This window comes from Lepidochelys kempii, chromosome 1 (assembly GCF_965140285.1).
Source record: "Lepidochelys kempii isolate rLepKem1 chromosome 1, rLepKem1.hap1, whole genome shotgun sequence".
Taxonomy (NCBI): domain Eukaryota; kingdom Metazoa; phylum Chordata; order Testudines; family Cheloniidae; genus Lepidochelys; species Lepidochelys kempii.
In genome coordinates, this window is record NC_136380.1 from 323,354,456 (window position 1) to 323,375,182 (window position 20,727).

General features: G+C 45.5%; 1 protein-coding gene across 10 annotated transcripts in view; it reads right to left on the minus strand.

Annotated features, from left to right (window-relative positions):
* Positions 1-20,727, minus strand: part of CPNE8 (copine 8) — a 296,005-nt gene that overhangs the window by 60,536 nt on the left and 214,742 nt on the right. For all 10 annotated transcript variants that reach the window (XM_073328405.1, XM_073328394.2, XM_073328396.1 and 7 more), the window contains 2 exons: positions 19,424-19,605; positions 6,901-7,028 (listed from right to left, as the gene is read on the minus strand). In XM_073328405.1, coding sequence (XP_073184506.1) covers positions 6,901-7,028; positions 19,424-19,605 — 310 coding nt within the window. The remainder of the gene's footprint in view (positions 1-6,900; positions 7,029-19,423; positions 19,606-20,727) is intronic.

Consider the following 20,727-nt stretch of genomic DNA (forward strand, 5'->3'; position numbering starts at 1 on the left):
CTCCCTTACATACAGTGCTACTCCCCCACCTTTTCTGCCCTGCCTGTCCTTCCTGAACAGTTTATAACCATCCATGACAGTACTCCAGTCATATGAGTTATCCCACCAAGTCTCTGTTATTCCCAGGTTTTGGGCTAACCTCCTTAGTAGATCTTGGTGCACCCTGTGGTCATCCTGTGTGGGTGCAATGGAGGTTCCCACTACCACCTTGTCTGAGGAAGAGGATGCTAGGACTGGCACCAGGCCTTGCTTCTATCCATCAGCACCTAGCACATCCAATGGTGCTGGTCCCTGAGGTATGGTACTGGGCTCAGTACCTGGGCCCTGTTCCTGTACCGCAGAAGGAGGTGGTGAGGCTCTACCCCCTGATGCAACAGAGTATGACCTCCTTGACTGAGATCCTTGGGTCTTACGAAAAGTGAAACGAGTCCAAAATAGCCATTACAGGCATCAGTGTGTGCCAGCCAGGCCACTGGTGGAACCCCCCTGGCCCAAATCGGCCATTGGGTACCGGTGGTCAGACCGGTGTCGGCTCCTGTGGGAGCTGTAGGATTTCGGCTTTGAATCTGAGGGTCAGGATTTACTCCCCAATGACTATGGGGGAGCGGTGCCAGATGGCATCAGCGAGTGGTGCCGAAAGGGGGTGACTGGTGCTGCGGCATCAATTGCTGCTTTACCCGTTGACGGCACCTGGGGTCTCAGTGCCTTAGCTGCTCGTGCCTCCAGCACTGATTCATGCCTGGTGTCAGATGGCAGTACCAGCAGGGACATAAGTCCTGTGCTTCCTGGAATGCCTCTAGTATAGATGGAAGTGCCAGTCCCGTGTGCCTATGGCTCTCCCTCCTTTAGTCTCTTTCTTTCTGGCTACAGGGTTTGAACCCTTTACAAATCCTGCAGCGGTCACACAGGTGAGATTCCCCAAAGCACCTGAGGCAAGCAGAGTGGGGGGTCACTAATGGGCATAGGCTTGTGGCAAGCCTCACATGGCTTGAAGCCCTTAGACCGAGGCAAGCCCTGGTGCCAGGGATGGGGGAGAACCCCATTCAGAGGGGTCCTACTTTATTACTACTAACTAATACTAACTATAACAATTAACTACTCATTTTTCAACTATTTACAGGAAAAACAAAGTCCACTGGGGAGAGTACTTGCAAGAGCAAGAATGAGCAGAAGTTCCAGCAACCATGACGGATGGAAAGAAGGAACTGAAAGGGTGGCAGGTCAGCAAATCCCTATATACTGCGCCATGAGGGCATGACTCCAGGGGGCACCAGAGCCAATCTGATGGATACCACTGAGGGAAAAACTTTCTGGCAGCGGTGCACACAGCACACGCACATCTGCACTGGAATGGACATGAGCAAGCACTCACAGAAGAACATAAATATTGGTGAAGGATGAAGTCTACTGTGATATGAAGATACTCATCCTGTAAGATTACTGGTGCTAAAGCTTTTGGATGAACTCCTAATATTACTGATTGGAGGCAAATTATCTACACCTTGTATATTACTGTCTATTTTATAGCTGACCATGATCCCCAAAACTGCATGATTTGTCCTCCACAAAGAGTCATTCTGAACTTGAGATTCTGGGTGCAGGCAAAAACACCTTCTCCTCTCTATTCTACCATTAACTTCAGGGTTAATCTGAGTGGTATCATGGTGAAAAAGAGAATGAACATTTACAGAAATAGTCCTACTGAGGATCTTGGGCAGGACCAGTAAGAGGAAGAAGGATCAGGAATATGTGGCTGCTGCTGAGCATCTTCTGCTTATCTTCTCTGCCAGCTGATCTTCTAGGCTCTCTAGAGTTCCCATCTCAATCCCTTAACCTCTGAGGGAATAGTGAGGGGACGTTCCAGACACCTGTCGTATGATGTCCTTTCCAACAGAACAGGGTCATAACTAGGGAGGGGCGAGAAGGGCAGCTGCTCAGGATACAGTGCTGTCATGGGTGCAGAACTTGGGCAGCGCAGAATTGGGCCCAGCAGCATCAGCCCCCTCCCTGTTCAGGATTAGGCCCAGCAGTGTTGGCTGAAGTCCATGAGCGTAGTTTTTTTGGAGGGGGCTTACCCCTCCCCCCGCCCCAAACAGGGGTCTGGTCCTGGTCCAGAGCTGTTTATTGCTGCCTCTGCAGCTGTACGCCACCTCCTGGGTCCTAGTGCCAGTTGGCTTCCCTTTCTACCTACGCTGGATGCCCTATATGGCCACAATCCTGTTTTCTGTACAAAGGTGAGTGCCCGCAGGCAGGAGGAGAAGCAGGGCAAGGGTGGGGGTGGAAGTGAGGAAGGAAGGGGAATGGGATAGGGCAGAGGAAAGATAATGGGATAGGGAAATGGGGCAAGGAGAGGGGTATGTGGGAGTAGGGGGTGGGGGATGGGGCAGAGGACAGTAGGGAAAGGGGATCATAGAATCATAGAATATCAGGGTTGGAAGGGACCTCAGGAGGTCATCTAGTCCAACCCCCTGCTCAAAGCAGGACCAGTCCCCAATTAAATCATCCCAGCCAGGGCTTTGTCAAGCCTGACCTTAAAAACTTCTAAGGAAGGAGATTCTACCACCTACCTAGGTAATGCATTCCAGTGCTTCACCACCCTCCTAGTGAAGAAGTTTTTCCTAATATCCAACCTAAACCTCCCCCACTGCAATTTGAGACCATTACTCCTTGTCCTGTCCTCTTCTACCACTGAGAATAGTCTAGAACCATCCTCTCTGGAACCACCTCTCAGGTAGTTGAAAGCAGCTATCAAATCTCCTCTCATTCTTCTCTTCTGCAGACTAAACAATCCCAGTTCCCTCAGCCTCTCCTCATAACTCATGTGTTCCAGACCCCTAATAATTTTTGTTGCCCTTTGCTGGACTCTCTCCAATTTATCCACATCCTTCTTGTAGTGTGGGGCCCAAAACTGGACACAGTACTCCAGATGAGGCCTCACCAATGTCGAATAGAGGGGAACGATCACGTCCCTTGATCTGCTCGCTATGCCCCTACTTATACATCCCAAAATGCCATTGGCCTTCTTGGCAACAAGGGCACACTGCTGACTCATATCCAGCTTCTCGTCCACTGTCACCCCAGGTCCTTTTCCGCAGAACTGCTGCCTAGCCATTCGGTCCCAAGTCTGTAGCTGTGCATTGGGTTGTTCCGTCCTAAGTGAAGGACCCTGCACTTATCCTTATTGAACCTCATCAGATTTCTTTTGGCCCAATCCTCCAATTTGTTTAGGTCCCTCTGTATCCTATCCCTGCCCTCCAGTGTATCAACCACTCCTCCCAGTTTAGCATCATCCGCAAATTTGCTGAGAGTGCAATCCACACCATCCTCCAGATCATTTATGAAGATAAATGGGATGGGATGGGGAAGAGAAGGGGCGGGAGAAGCAGGAGCCCTGCAGGCAGTATCCCCGTGGGAGCAGCAGCTAGGGCTCCTCCATTAAGTCAGTCCATCCCCAGCGGGTACCCCTGTCGCAGTTACCCCCTCCAGTGCCCTACAAATACCTTCTCCAAATATCCCTCCCAGCACACAGATACCCCTCCAGGACCCCATCCCCCTTCCCCAGTTAATGTGCTTTATTTGGGAATTTGAAATATGGTAACCCTAGGAGTTGCTCTGTTCTCATGGCCTTGGTTTCTGGAGCTGGCAGGAGCGAATCCACCCTGTCAGCCGCTGCCTGCCCCCAGCCCCTGGGCTGGGCACCAGTCTCACGTGGCTGAGCTCAGGCTGTGTCACTGCTCTCCTTGGCTGCTGGGCTCGCAATGGGTAGTTCTACTCTGTGTGTAGGGAGTGTGGCGAGAGTGACCAGGCTGCAATGGCAGGCCCCTGGGCAGCGAGTGGGCTGTGACCATGCTGCTGTGAGGCAGGGGCCCCAGGGGAATGAGTGCTCCAGGGAAAATCTTATGGCAATCTTATGCACAGTGGCTGGTTAAAGGGGGCATTGCCGGCTGGCACCAAGCTCCTTTGGGGCAGAGGCAAGAGGGTGTCAGGAGCTCGGAGCAGTGCCACCGCTCTGCCTGGGGAGTGCCTGGCTTCGCAGAGGTGGCCTGACTCGGGGAACAGGGCAGGGAAGGCTGCTTGGCAGCCAGCCAGCACTCCGGCTCCCACAGCACAGAGAGCCAGGAGCCTGAGCAGACCGAGCAGCTCCCACCAGCTTCCGATCTGCTGGCCTCTAGTAGAAGGTAACCGTTTTAAAACTGTGGGGTGCATCTCCCTCGGAAGGTGTGCCCCACAGTTTGAAAACCTCTGTGCCAAATGGGAGGCAGAATTCTGGGAGGGAGGGCATGTGGCCAGGCATGTGGCCCTGCATGCCCCCCCCCCACAGCACCTCTAGGGGGAGCAAATATGATTGTTCACCCCAGGTGATAAAATGCTTAGTTACAACTCTGCAACAGAGACCTTCCCCGGCTACAGGAAGCACAAACCTGTCCTGCACTAATGACTGCACTTTTTGGCCATCATCCTTACTTTTCATTTTAGTTTTTTTCCACAGAAAATCTCTTCAGAAACGCAGGAGTACTTCTGATGACAATGTTACAACACTACAACATCCCTTCCCCAATCAGCAGAAAGAGACAAACAAATCTGATAGTCCATTTGAGTAAGGTGCTTATCAGCCACACTGGGGATTAAAGCATGTATTAATTCTCTGTAGAACTCTTAACTGGTATATTTCTCGTATCTATCTTATGTTTTGGAGGAAAGGGACTAAGTTTTCTCTACTACATAACTTAGTTTGGTGAAATGGGAAGTTGTAAAATATATCCCTTCATAATGGAAAAATTGTTCCTAACATACAGATAAGAGACAATAGTTCAGAAAGATTCCAAGCACCTTCTCATTTCTCTTTTGAATATTTATTCCATTTTTCTAACTTTTCTCTACGAGTTTTCTGGATTTTCACTGAACCAGGAATTTTCAAAATATCAAATTTTCAACATTTAGTTTTCCCCCCTCTTTCTGTGCCTTTTTTCCTTTCTGCCACCGAATGAGATAGTGTGCTTGTCTAGATTATTTTCCATTGTTCTTTTTTTCCATTTCTCTCTTTCTAATTTAATTTTTCCTTTTGCCCCCTCTAACTTCTCAAAATCTACTCAACTTTGGAAAAGTTAGAGAAGCAAAAGGAAAAGTAGGAAAGTTCAACTAATCAACCCACCCAACCCCTGAATGTTATTCATATTATTGTATTCTGTGGCAAAGAGGGAAGAAAAGAGGAAGGGGGAGGGGGAGAAACATTTTAAAATTCAAAATGTCAAAATAAAAAAATATTTGGTGAAAACTTAAATTCTTCCACTTAGGACCCTGTAAAACAAACAACTACAAAAATATGAAATTTTTTTTGTGAAATATTTTTCCATTTTCCAGACAACTGATTGTAACATACTTTGTTTTTCCTCAAAAGAGGTGAAGGTGCTAAAACAGCAAAACAAGACAAATGAAAAATACAAATTTAATAAAATTAAAATATTTCATCTCCTAAAATGTCATTTTATCAGGTCAGATGCCAGATCCTCAGTTGCACAAGATTATCTTGCTACCAAGGAGGAGAGGAGATGAACAAAAATGTGTTTAAGCCACCTTTGATTACAACGTGCCCTCAGTATAAACCTGGATCAGCCTGAGATCTGTTCTAAATTATGCTAGCTTGTAATGGCCACCAAAGAGCCCTTACACTGGCCAGGTATTACCAAAGCACAACACACTCCAGTGACACCCCTTCTCAACTGAACCCCACTAAACTGGCCTCTAGGGCACCCAGAGTTGCCTCAAGGGCCAAACTAAGGCAGCTTTCCAGGCCCTCTGTGCTGCTGGAGTAGAACAAATGGGCTGGGAGAGGGACCAAGATCTGTCTAGTACACAATAGTACAGTATGGCACATATGAGGCCAAATTCTCTCTTCAGTGAAACAAGTGCAACTGAAAGGAGACCGAGGATCCCTATGTTTACTGTACAGAATTTTGTAAAAGAAATTATTTTTTGAATAATTTAATTATTTGAGAAACAATATGTAATTATATATGGAAAGACCATGTTAAGAATTGCACATGAAGGCAGAAAATTAAGATTTAACTTTCAACCTTAATTCTATTTCCTGACAATTGAATGCTTGACTTCTCAACATTAATGTCCTATTTCTGTTTGTCTTTTCAACGGAATAATTATTTTGTGTGACAAAGTTCCTCCTCTACCTTGGTGGGTCTTGCGCTTATTGGCGGATTTGCTCGCCTTGGAGCTTCATGGCAGCCCTTAGTTTGGCCGTTTTCGTGAACCCACAGTCCAGGTCAACCCCTCCTGTGTCTGACCAGGAGTTGGGAGGTTTGGGGGTGGGGGGGGGAAACCCGGGCCCGCCCTCTACTCCAGGTTCCAGCCCAGGGCCCTGTGGAATGCAGCTGTCTAGAGTGCCTCCTGGAACAGCTGTGCAACAGCTACAACTCCCTGGGCTACTTCCCCATGGCCTCCTCCAAACACCTTCTTTATCCTCACCATAGGACTTTCCTCCTGGTGTCTGATAATGCTTGTACTCCTCAGTCCTCCAACAGTATGCGTCCTCACTCGCAGCTCCTAGCGCCTCTCGCTCCCAGCTCCTTACACGCGCACCACAAACCGAAGTGAGCTCCTTTTCAAGCCCAGGTGCCCTGATTAGCCTGCCTTAATTGATTCTAGCAGCTTCTTGATTGGCTGCAGGTGTTCTAATCAGCCTGTCTTAATTGTCTCCAGAAGGTTCCTGATTGTTCTGGAACCTTCCCTGTTACCTTACCCAGGGAAAAGGGACCTACTTAGCCTGGGGCTAATATATCTGCCTTCTATTACTCTCCTGTAGCCATCTGGCCCGACCCTGTCACAATTTTGGTAATAGGATGTCAATATATTCGGTTTCTCCAAAGCAACTGTTGGAATACTTACCTTGCTACATGATTAATTACTGGAGCAAAGTTTGTTGGTCCATAAAGCTGTACAGATTTTAAACTTCTATAGTATGCCTCCATTACACCATCAATTCCATTGCAATAGGGATTTTGAGGGTTTCCATTCTAAACAGTTAAATAACATTGGATAAGATTGATTAATAACTGAAATATTAACAAATCAAAATAAGCAGTATCACAATATACAGAGAAAGTTCTCATATGATATTTAACTGAACATCTTGTGTTCATCTGAGGTATAAAACAAAAGACTAATACTGTATGGAGTGTTGTTGCAGTTGTGTTGGTCCCAGGATATTAGAGAGAGACAAGGTGTGTGAGCTAATATCTTTTATTGGATCATGTTTTGGAATATATTACTACTTAATTTCTTATTTAAAACATTTCAGGAAAAATAATATGATGGCCAGACCCCAATGTATACACAGTATATAAGCATAAGGGATGCTGTAGTCTTTTATTGGCTTCAATATTCTGCTCTCTACTGAGCAAGCTGATCCTGAGCATGATTGGACCTGGAGGACAAATGGGACCTGTGATCTCACTATGCTGGGAGACACAGGACTGCTTGGAATTCTTGTACTTGAGACTAAGCTTTTTGGGGCAGGTTTTTTTTACTACATCTCTATAACACTTATCACACTGAATGCCTATGCACAATGGGCTGCCAATTTTGAGGAACCTATTTATTTGTTTCATAATATGTAAATATGTCAAATCCCAGTTAAAGATTCCATACTGAATCTCAAGGCTGGTAGTTACAAAAAACTCTTAACTTCTGAAATTATTTGATTTTATGAGCCAGTTGTCCAGCTATAGATAACACCCGCAGGCCTCAATCATGACGTTAAACTACTACCACCACCAAGCATTTGGTGAATACTCTTGCAATCATTGCATACTCAAAGGGCAGTGCACCTTATACTGCTAGTGACTGAAAGTACACAGAGATATATCCTGTGTCTTCTTTCAGTGAAATGTAGACATAAGCATCTTGAAGATCTAAGGCCCCAAACTAGGTCTGTTGGTTAAGAGTAGTGATAATACTTCCCAGCGCAATCATATGGAATGTTATCTTCCCAAAATATTTGTTTCATTTTCAGAGTGCACAGGATAGCATTCTATTTGGGAAAAAGGGAATAGCAGAAACAACACCTTTTACTTCAGTAAAGTTCTGGCACCACTGTTTGTTTACTCAACAGTGCAAAGATCTCTTCTTGCACAGTTTTTCTCATAGAACTGGAAGGGACCTCAAGAGGTCATCTAGTCCAATCCCCAGCACTCAATGTAGGACTAAGTATTATCTAGACCATCCCTGACAGGTGTTTGTCCAACCTGCTCTTAAAAATCCCCAGTGATGGAGATTCCACAACCTCCCTAGGCAATTTATTCCAGTGCTTAACCACTCTACAGTTAGGAAGTTTTTCCTAATGTCCAACCTAAACCGTCCTTGCTGCAATTTAAGATCATTGCTTCTTGTTTTATCCTCAGAGGTTAAGAAGAACAATTTTTCTCCCTCCTCCTTGTAACATCCTTTTATGTACTTGAAAACTGTTATGTCCCCTCTCACTCTTCTATTCTCCCGATTAACAAATCTAATTTTTTCAATCTTCCCTCATAGGTCATGTTTTCTAGACCTTGAATAATATTTCTTGCTCTTCTCTACACTTTCTTCACTTTATCCACATGTTTCCTGAAATGTGGCACCCAGAACTGGACACAATAGTCCAGCTGAGGCCTAATCAGCACAGAGTAGAGCGGAATAATTACTTCTCATGTCTTGCTTACAATACTCCTGCTAATACATCCAAGAATGATGTTTGGTTTTTTTGCAACAGTGTTACACTCTTGACTCATATTTAGCTTGTGGTTCACTATGACCCCCAGATCCCTTTCCGCAGTACTCATTTCTCATTTTGTATGTGAGAGACATGAGAGACAACAGGAGGGGGCTTTGGCATTAGATCAAACTAGGGGGAACATGGCCTCCTGTGAGACGTACAGATTTCAAATAGGCCCCTGAGTGTATTAAGAATAATAAGTAGAGTACCTTCTGGCCTTAAATCAGAAAATCTACCAATTTATTCCCCTACCAAGGACACAACCAAGGTTACAGTATGTACCTTTGTTTACCTCCAAGTAATGTCTATCTCAATCTAACCAAAAATAATAGGAAACCAGCAATCCACACTGCATCTTGCTTGTGGAACAGAGATAAGTGAAGTTTGAATCTGAAATTTTCAGGAAACTGATCTGGAATGTTTAAACAATATCATTTAACTACCTTTGTGCAATGGATTAATACAGAGACCATTTTATAAATTTATATATGGATGGAGCCTTCTTTGCATGGCTAAAAAAGTCCACCCAGAAGATTAAACAAGGATATGGAAAAAGAGGATGTTTTCCTATGCAGACAAACCCATAATGTTGAGAGTTAATCAAGTCACAGAGTGTGAACACTATAGCATTTATGCAAGCTAGAAATAACTTCCTGTCTGAACCAAAGAAACTGAAGGTTACATGGGCCAAACTTCTTTATACCCCACAAGTCCAAAGCACATGTTTTCATTCCAAATTAAAACCCGTACTGTATCTGCCTTATCAATCAGATGTACCATCTTTCTATATGTGGATAATTTGTCTGGGTCCTTGAATATTTCTTATTTTATTGTAAGCTTTGAAGAATGTGAAATAAAATATATTAGATATAATTAAAGAACGTATGACCATGTTCACCAAATTCTGTGGAACTATAAAGGACTGTTTTCTTTCTAAATTATTGCTGCATTGTAGAAATTTTATGAATTATATGGCATAAGGAAGCATAAACACCTAACTTGTGTATAGTCTTAAAGTATTAAAAGATTCTTAAAAGAGGGAATTCTAATTAATAGGGCGCTCAAAACAAAATACAATCTTTGAAATGAATAAAATGTAAAAAACCTCTGACAAAGAAAGAAATGTGTTATATACCAAAACTATCTACTGGATATCAATGGAAGTAGCAGGAAAACTGGGGACTAGAAATCAGAAATCTGGTTGACAAGTGGCAGCTTTTTTAATTCCACTGGACAACCTCCAATAATCCCTGAAAAGAAGGGTACCTCAGATTTTGCTGAACCCATCAAAGAAACTGTCTAACTCCAGAAGTGCTACCAGACACTTGGACAGCTTCTCCCTTCCTCCATGGTTACCAGGACTTTGAAATCTTTCTATTTCTTCTGAGGTTGATTTCTCTGTCTTTAATATAAGTCTAAGTAGTGGGTGGGGAAGAGCCTATTCAAGGCAATGAGCCATTAGGAAAAACAATAGGGCTTAGGAGAAGCTTATCTCCCAGCTGGGGACCCTTCCTGAGAATGTTACAGACAGCCTCCAAGTAATGGCTACTAAGATTCTACAAGGACATGTGATAAGACCACGTCTCTAGACTCCATTTTGGGATGTCACTATTTTTCCCACAGACTGGTCTGAGAACGAAGCTTTGGGAACAAAGGGTTCCCGCCATATGCAAAAACTACATAAGGCAGGGAGTGACATCATCTGGTGTTCTTCACTCCCAAGAAGACACAAGAAGACTCCTGGAAACACCTGAGGAACAAAGACTGGACTGGCAGAAGTGCTGGACCCAGGCTAAAGGGATTTTTAGCTTGTGAAAGAAACACCTGGGGATTCCAAGCTATCACTTATAATCACTTTATGTCTATCTTTTGTAGTTAATAAACTTGTTTTTGCTTTATCTAAACCAGTGAGTTGGAGTGAGGTGTATGGGAATCATAACCCATGGGCAAAGGCGGTTGCATATTCCTCTCCACATTGAGTGACGCGGTGAATTTTATGAGCTTACGTGGTACAGTTCCCTGTGCAGCACAAAAACAGTTACCTACCTTATATAAAGTATAAAAAACAGTTACCTTTATATAAAGTATAAAAAAGTATATAAAAGTACTTTATATAAAGTATAAAAAACAGTTACCTACCTTTTGTAACTGTTCTTCGAGATGTGTTGCTCATGTCCATTCCAAGGAGGTGTGTGCACACCGCGTGCACAGTTGTCAGAAGGTTTTCCCTTCGCGGTACCGTCGGGTCGTCTGTGGAGCCCCCTGGAGTGGCGCTTTCATGTCGGTGTATATAGGTCCCTGCCGACCCGCCACCTCTTCAGTTCCTTCTTGCTGGACACTCCGACAGCAAGGAGGTGGGTGGGTCTTGGAATGGACATGAGCAACACATCTCGAAGAACAACAGTTATGAAAGGTCAGTAACCATTTTTCTTCTTCAAGTGATTGCTCATGTCAACTCCAAGTAGATGACTCCCAAGCAGTCCCCCGGAGGAGGGCTCGGAGTTCACAGAGTTGCAGACTGAAGCACTGCTCTACCAAATGTGGCATTGTCTCTAGCCTGCTGAGTGATGGTGTAGTGCGAAGTAAAAGTGTGAACTGATGACCACATCGCCGCCCTGCAGATATTCTGAATGGGGACCTGTGCCGGGAATGCTGCAAAGGAAGCTTTTGCTCTTGTGGAGTGCGCTGTCAACGATGGAGCCAGTATCTTTGCCATGTCACAGCACAGGCCGTGATCCAAGAGGAGATTCTTTGTGATGAGACAGGAAGACCTTTCATCCTCTTGGCAATGGCAACGAAGAGCTGCGTTGACCTTCTAAATGGCTTTGTCCACTCAATGTAAAAAGCTAGCATGTGTCTAACGTCCAGGAAATGGAGCATGTGTTCCATGTCATTAGCATGTGGCTTGGTTGTAACTGCACCTTGTCCTTATAAAACTCTGTATAAGGGGACTTGGACGTCAGAGCCTTAAGCTCTGACACTCTTCTGGCTGCTGTTATAGCCACCAAGTAAAAGAGAAAGTTGCCAAGGGCTCGACGGGAGGGCCCATCAGCCTAGAGAGCACCAAATTGAGATCCCATAAGGGAATCGGCCATCTTACTTGAGGGTATAGTCTGTCTAGACCCTTGAGAAAACGGCCAACCATACGGTTAACAAACACTGAGAGGCAAACTGAGTCAGGGTGGAAAGCCAAAATCACAGCCAGGTGAACCTTTATTGATGGTACTGCTAACCCCTGCTGTTTTAACTAGAGTAAATAGTCCAGGATGAAGGGAATCGAGGCCTGCAATAAGGAGTGCCCTTCTGAAGTGACCAAATTGAATATCTCTTCCACTTAGCCAGGTAAGTGCTGTGAGTGGAAGGCTTTCTGCTGTCGAGGAGAATCTCCCTAACGGAGTCTGAGCAAGCAAGCTCCAACAGGTTTAGCTTGGAGTTTCCATGCTGTGAGGTGGAGAGACCCCAGGTTGGGGTGCTGGAGGCAGCCGTGGTCCTGGGTGATCAAGTCCAAACCAGAGGCAGGGTTATAGCTGTATTCCCGGACTGGTCCAGTGGCGTGGTGAACCAGTGCTGACATGGCCATGCTGTTGCTATCAAGATTAATCATGCTTTGTCTTGTCAGACCTTGAGGAGGACTTTGTGGATGATTGGGAATGGTGGAAATACATACAACAAGTGCCCTTTCTAGGAAAGGAGGAAGGCATCCATGAGCAAGCCCTGGCTGCAATTCAGGAAGGAACAGAACTGCTGACACTTCCTGTTGTGTCATGTCACAAACAGGTCTATCTGGGGAGAGCCCCACCTGTGGAAAATGCTGATAGTGCCATCCGGGCAAAGAGACCACTTGTGGCCGGGAAAGGACCTCCTGAGGTGGTTGGCCAGTTCGTTCTGCAAAATGGAAGGTACGAGGCCTCCAATTGTATTGAGTGGGCAATGCAAAATTCTCACAGCTTAAGGGCTTCCTGACACAAGGGAGAGGAGCGAGCACCACCCTGTCTGCTTATATAGAACATCGCTGTGATGCTGTCTCTCAATACTGATAAACATCTGCCCTGAAGATGGGTTTGAAAAGTCTGGCAAGCAAGGCGCACTGTGCGCAGCTCCTTTATATTGATATGCAGCAACAGTTCTGCCTGGGACCATAGAACCTGAATCCTGAGATCGCCTAAGTGTGCTCCCCATCCCATCGCCGACACATCTGTGACTAATGACAGAGTCGGCTGAGGTTTGGAGAAGGGTATTCCAGCACATCCTGTTTGTGAGTCGAGCCACTACCGGAGGGACTAAGAGTGACCCGAGGAGTAAGAGTGACCAGTCTGTCTAGGTGTTCTTGGTTCAGCCTGTAAACTCGGGCCAGCCAATCCTAAAGGGGACAAAGCCAGAGTCTGGCATGCTGTACCACATAAATGCAAGCAGCCATATGTCTGAGTAATTTTAGGCAATTCTGTGCCGTCATGATGGGGAATCTGCTGACATCTTTTATGATGGCGCTCATGGCAAGGAAATGAGCTTCCAGAAGAAAAGCCTAGCAGGGCTCTGATAAACTCTATCTTCTGAATGGGGATTATAGTTGACTTTGCTATGTTCAGAATGAGGCCAATCCTGAGTAACTTCATGCGCACCAGGCTCACATGGTCCTCCACTTGGGCTCGAGATTGGCCGTTGATTAGCCAGTCGTCCTGGTAGGGAAATAATTGCACCTGCTGCATCCGTTGGTAGGCTGCTATGACCCCCATGCTCTTGGCGAACACCTGAGGGGCCACCAAGGTGCTGAAGGGGAGGACCGTGAACTGATAGTGGAGATGGTTTACCACGAATTGAAGAAATCTTCTGAGAGATGGAATTATGGAGACGTGAAAATACATGTCCAACTCGAGGGCGGGGTACCAGTCCCCCTGATCCAGAGATGCAATGATGGAAGCTTCAACTTCTTCATGAATCTGTTGAGGTTTTGCAGGTCTAAAATAGTCCTTAGCCACCCTTAGCTTTAAGGATTAGGAAATAATGGTAGTGGACACCCTTGTCCCTGAACTCTAGAGGGAGCTCCTCTACTGCCCCGAAATGTAGGAGCATCTGCACTTCCTGCACTAAAAGCTGCTTGTGAGAAGGGTCCCTGAAGAGGGACGGGGAGAATCATAGAATATCCGTGTTGGAAGGGACCTCAGGATGTCATCTAGTCCAACCCCCTGCTCAAAGCAGGACCGATCCCCAAGTAAATCATCCCAGCCAGGGCTTTGTCAAGCCTGACCTTAAAAACTTCTAAGGAAGGAGATTCCACCACCTCCCTAGGTAACGCATTCCAGTGTTTCACCACCCTCCTAGTGAAAAGGTTTTTCCTAATATCGAACCTAAATCTCCCCCACTGCAACTTGAAACCATTACTCTTTGTCCTGTCATCCGCTACCACTGAGAATAGTCTAGATTCATCCTCTTTGGAACCCCCGTTCAGGTACTTGAAAGCAGCTATCAAATCCTCCCTCATTCTTTTCTTCTGTAGATGAAACAATCCCAGTTCCCTCCTCCTCTCCTCATAAATCATGTGTTCCAGTCCCCTAATCATTTTTGTTGCCCTCCGCTGGACTCTCCAATTTTTCCACATCCTTCTTGTAGTGTGGGGCCCAAAACTGGACACAGTATTCCAGATGAGGCCTCACCAATGTCAAATAGAGGGGAATGATCACGTCCCTCGATCTGCTGGCAATGCCCCTACTTATACATCCCAAAATGCCATTGGCCTTCTTGGCAACAGTTGGGGGGAAGGTGGGAGGGAACAGAATTGGTAAGAATATCCCAATTCTACTGTGCTCAGGATCCACCGGTCTCAGGTTATTTGGGCCAAAGCACGGTAGAAATGGGATAGATGGTTCACAAAAGGTGGGGAAGGATACAGGATGTGGACTGGTGCATTGCCCGAGGGCGCACTTTCAAAAAGTTTTCTTGGAAGCCGGAGACTGCCTCGTCGAGCCCAGCCCTGGTTCAAGGAGGACTGTGGGGGCCTTCACCTATTATTTCTACCCCATTTTCTGCTATAGTCCTGTCTATGCGGAGAGGGGTAGAAGTGAAGCAGGAGCTGAGGCTTAAAATGCTTCTTCTGCAGGGCTGGCATGTGGAGACCCAGTGACTTTATGGTTGCCCTAGAGTCTTTTAGGTTGTCAAAAGGCAAGTCCTGGATAGCCTGCTGTACCTCTGGTGGGAGGCCTGAGACCTGCAGCCATGAGCTTTGGCGCATAACAATGGCAGTGGACATTGTGCGGGTGGCCGAGTCCGCTGCATCCTATGCAGCCTGCAAGGAAGACCTTGCAATCGCCTTATCCTCCTCGAGAGCAGCTCCCAAGTTGGATCGAGAGTTTGTTGGTAGGAGCTCCTTAAACTTGGACAGAGAGTTCCAAGAATTAAAATTGTAGTGGCTGAGCACTGCTTACTGATTAAAAAGAAAAGGAGTACCTGTGGCACCTTAGAGACTAACCAATTTATTTGAGCATGAGCTTTCGTGAGCTACAGCTCACTTCATCGGATGAAGTGCATCCGATGAAGTGAGCTGTAGCTCACGAAAGCTCATGCTCAAATAAATTGGTTAGTCTCTAAGGTGCCACAAGTCCTCCTTTTCTTTTTGCGAATACAGACTAACACGGCTGTTACTCTGAAACCTGCTTACTGATTAGTAATTCGAAGCTAGAGATCTCCGGTGGAATAGACCTTACAGCCTAAGAGGTCCAACTTCTTTGCCTCTTTGGATTTTGGTGTAGGACATTGCTGCCCTTGCCTTTCCTTGGTGCTGGCCACGTCCACGACCAGCATACCTGGCTGAGGGTGGGTGAAAAAGGTATTTGTACCCCTTGGAAGGTACAAAGTATTTCCTTTTCACCCACTTTGTCGTGGGAGGAATGGAGGCAGGAGTTTGCCACAGGATCTTTGTGGTGTTCTGAATGGTCTTGATCAAGGGCAAGGCCCTTCTGGCGTCAGAATATCCACCATAGAATCTATGCCTTCTGATACCTCTTCTGCCTGAAGACCTAAGTTTTGAGCTACTCTTCTAAGCAGCTCTTGATGGGCCCTACTTGTCCATGGCTGGCAAAGAGGAAGATGAGCCCACTACCACATTGTCTTGGGAGGAAGATGAAGAAGCCCCCGTGGGCACAGGTTCCTCCCTCAGTGATGCCGCCTGTGTGGTGGCAAGCATGGTGAGGCCTCGGTGCTGACTTCAGTGCCAGGTTGGGTGCTGGGCTCCAATCCAAATCCTTTTGGATCAAGTATCAGAGGGGTAGTTGTGTTAGTCTGGATCTGTAAAAGCGGCAAAGAGTCCTGTAACACCTTACAGACTAACAGATGTATTGGAGCATAAGCTTTCGTGGGTGAATACCCACTTTGTCAGATGTATCTGACGAAGTGGGTATTCACCCACGAAAGCTTATGCTCCAATGCGACTGTTAGTCTATAAGGTGCCACAGGACTCTTTGATCCTTTTGGAGGTTCCCTCACCATCGAGGAAGATGGGGAGGCCCTGCCTGTCTGAGGCTACAGACAGGGACCTGGAGCTTGGCCCCTGGGCTTGATGGAATGCCAAGGGGGTCCAGAAAGGCCATTGCGTAGAAGCTTTCCATTGAGGGGATCCCAGGGCATTTTAGGGACCTGGTGTGCCTCCTTCACTGGGAACAATGAGAATGGTGCCGGCTCTGCCTGGAGATATATGACTCAGGCTCAGAGGTTGAGTCCAACCTTGAGGACCACAGGAGTGCCATGTGGGATGGTTTTGGAGAGCGGTGCCTAGGAGAGCGATGTCCAGGTGAGGGGGACAGTTGATGAAGCATGGCTGGTTTGCCCTTGGAGAAAACTGGCCCCTTGTGTGGTGCTGGAGACTGCTGGCCCGTCATCTCTATGAGGTCCCTTGCAGCCTAAAATGTGTCCGGGGTACATGGCAGGTCCAACTCCCATATTTGGCTCTTCCGTGCCAGTGAGTACAATGGGACTGGACTCGATGGTTCCACCTGTGCAGCCGGAGTCAACAGAGCCAGTTTCGCCTGAGCAGGAGTTGAGTGTCCCAGCATGGGATGCACTCCGTGGGCACCATGGCACTCCACTGCTCTGACTGTTGGCAAACGCCCCCTCTCAGCTCTTCTTTGCTTCTTATGCAGCACCAGTGAGCGTGACCAGTGCCAAGAGGCCGTCGAACTTGTCTTTGATGCCGGACAGTGGCAGTGTTGTGAGTCTCTGGGTGCCGGGTCCTTTACCAGCACGGCGGCCTTTCTTACCGAGGCCAGTCTGCTCCACACCAAAGTGCTGGATTTTGGTGCCAACACAGGCTGTGCCAGCTGGGGGCGAAGAGCCGACTTCATAAGGAGAAGCTTAAGTCTGAAATCCCTCTCTTTTTTCGTTCTTGGGTGGAAGCTCCTGCAGATCTTACACTTATCAGTCTGATGGGCCTCGCCTAAGCACTTTAAGCAGGAATCGTGAGGCTCTCCCCTGGGCATAGGCTTCTGACAGGACCCACAGGGTTTGAAGCCTTGAGATCGAGGTATGCCCCAGTCCCCAAAGGGGAGAGCATGCGGGGGGCAGCCCCCAACAAAGCCCCTTAACTACTAACCATTAAAACTAACAATACTATGCTAATAAAACTATTTACAAAACAAAGACAGGAAATGCTAGGGAATCGCTTGCCCGAGGCGAGAGAGAAACTCCAGTGGCCATCACTGGTGGTAAGAAGGAACTGAAGAAGCAGCAGGTCGGCAGGGACCTATATACACTGCCATGAAGCCGCCATTTTAGGGGGCTCCACAGCAGATCCAACGGGTACCACTCGGGGAAAACCTTCCGACTGTGCATGCGGTGCACACACCTACTCGGAACTGACATGAGCAATCACTTGAAGAATTTTGGGTTTATACTCCAGAGGGGGTGCGTGTCTGAGGAGTTGCCTTAGCTGTAGCCTTCCAATGCAGGGACTGGTCAGAAAGCTTGCATGTAACTGCTGCTGGGTGTGTCCCTACCTGTATGTATGCTGGTGAAAGTGCAGGCTGGAGGGCTCTGCAGCTTGTCACAGGAGTATACCATGAGAGGGAGCCCAGGCTGGTGGGTCAGGGGGCTCAGTGGTACCCCAGTTCCAGGTGGAACCCTAGGGGGAACCCATCACAATGCTGTATGCTTGTTTCTCCTTGATAAGTCCAAGGAAAGTGACCTAAGAGGAACCTCCAAGAAAAACTTTTAAGTAATTGCTTTTGATGCTTTAAATTTGTCCCTTTCAAAACAAACTAGAAGTAGGAGGGACCACACTTATAAGAGTGACTTAAAAAAGTTTAACTTTACTCCTTGGAGAAATACTTTGAAGTACAATAAATGTATTAGAAATACTGAAGAAATTAATAACTGATGATTATAAGTAAATGTAATAAGACATTTTAACAATTTTATGTTGTATGGAATAACTGCTTGAATCCAACACTGGTCTACGTCAATAGCTTTCAAGACTGTATGTTGTGCTCAGTGAATGCCTGGAACATCTGGTACCCAAACTTAATCTATAAACCTCTTTAAACTGTTGATTATATACCTTGGTGGTTCTTGGCAAATTAATAAAACTTGTTGATTGGTTAAGAATAACTAAGGTTATGTCTACACTTAGAGCTGGGGTTGGGATTCTCAGCTTGCACAGACATACTCGCACTAGCTCTCCTTGAGCTAGCATGCTAAAAATAATAGTGTAGCTGAGGTAGCATAGGCAGTGGCAAGGGCTAGCCTTGCTGAGTGCATACCCACAGAGTTCAGGCTGGTTTGCACTCAGCACAGCTAGCCCATGTTACCAATCACCACTGTCCATGCTACACTAGTATTCTTAATATGTTGGCTCAATGAAAACTAGTGTGAGTATGTCTATGTGACATGGGAATCGTACTCCTTGCTATCCCTAAGTGTCCTGATTTGAAAAAGTACTGTCCAAAGTAAGAGATGAGAAGAACCTAGTGTTAAGATTAGTCAACTTATGCTCTCTGGACTCAATATTACATTTCACTCAAGTATCAGCTAAAATATCTACCAAATTGGCCAATCTTGTTTGTTAGATTTCAGCTTTAAAATGTAACTGGCACCCTGGCAAATTCATAAATTTGACCCCTTCACTTCACTTTTACACCCTATTCGATTATCTGTAGGATCCTTCAGTTTGAAGATTTTGCCTTTTATACATGTACAAATTGGGACACAATTAGTCCCCAAAAAGTGGGACAGATGAAGAAAGATGACCTTGGTGTGATCATATCCTCCAACTGGATGGCTAGAAGAAGCAGTAATTGTTTGTCAAGCTACTGCAGCTGAGGCCTAGGAAGATTACCTCTTCCTCCTCCTTTGGGGTTTAAAGGACTTCCTGACTATTCGGGCTTTCTGTCTATAACTTAGTCCTGATGAAGACTGCTGAAACTGCTACCTTGAATATGAAAGTAGTTTGCTTTTGAAAGCTGGATGACCCAACTGGTAGAACATTTTCTTCGGTTTTATTGCCAGTTGTGATCAAAATACAAAAAAATACTTCAGAAAAAGAGGCCAGAATTTACTACTGTACTCTCAAAGATTTTCTGTACTGCAAGGAATTCAAGCATACGTACAACCACAAAATAACTTTGCTAAACATGCAAGAAAAGTTATTAAAAATTGAATTCCTATGCATTTTCTTACCAAAGCAAATTCATGCGATACTCTTCCATCTGGGGGCAGCTTAGCCCCAAAACCTAGAGCAGGAAACATTTTGTCACTATCATAATCTTGAATGATTTCACCTACTGCCTTCAGTGCCATGCCATAAGCATTCAGTTGGTATGGGTTCATATAGTGGAGCGAGGTGGGCTGTGCAGGGTTACCTGTTAAAACATAAAGATCAGATGTATGTTATAATGGATTCACTTGGGAATGCAACTCAGCTTTGAAGCCAGGAAAGTGTCCTTTTTCCAGGGAAAATCCAAGATATGCAACCTGGTAGACTAAGCTATCAAATGACAGAGTTGTCACAGAATTGTCTCTTCTCTGGAAGAGGTTCATTGCAAATATTCTCACATAAGTCTGAAAAGCTCACTATTTCACAAACATGAAGGATGAGATTTGAATAAAATTGGAACACACAACTGAGTATTCAGATAGGAAAAGCAAAATAAGTATGTTTATTAAAAGGGCAGAAATTTTGTTTACGAGCAGATAAATGACTGGGCGTAGACATTACAGCACCTGAAGTGAATAAAGCCTAAGAACACTATAATCAATATGATAATACAGCAAACATCTTTACGTCAAAGACAAACGAATATATGAAAAGGAATCTCACTGACAAAATAGAAAAGCTCAATACAAGGGTGGGATTCAAACTGACAGATAGAACCTACATCTTGTCAGTGATGCTCAAGCTTTGACAGACCATGAGTGACTGACATACCAAGCTAAAGATGTAAGCATTTGATTGTCCGATTTCTCTTACTACCTCTAAGTATGTACCAGTGAAGATTAGTTTTACCTATACAAAGACATGCTTTCATACCATATATATTATTCTTGATGAGCATCTCTCTTACTTTTCCTAATAAACCGTGTTTATTTAAACTTCTTCTGATCTTAAGACTGTTTTGGGGTTATTTACAGAGCGCTAATCTGTGAGAGGTAAAATAACCTTTTATCTCTATGGAGAAGTAATGAAGGGGATCTGTTACCTAAGTCCATTCAAGACTTTTGTTCAGAAGCAAGGAATAGAGACCACGGTTTTATAAAAGTGCAACCAATGCCAGGGTTGTGTTTGACCCAGTACATTACAAAATCTAATGACAATGACCAAGAGTCAAATTACAGGGGTCTAAGGTAATACTATGTATTTATATGTTGTAGCTACTACATAAAAGGTTTTTTTTGCTCAGGAAAGAAAACTCCTGAAATTTCTTAAACTCATCTGCCATAGTCTTGCACTGCGTTTGTAATGTTAGGGTGGTTGTGATTCATGG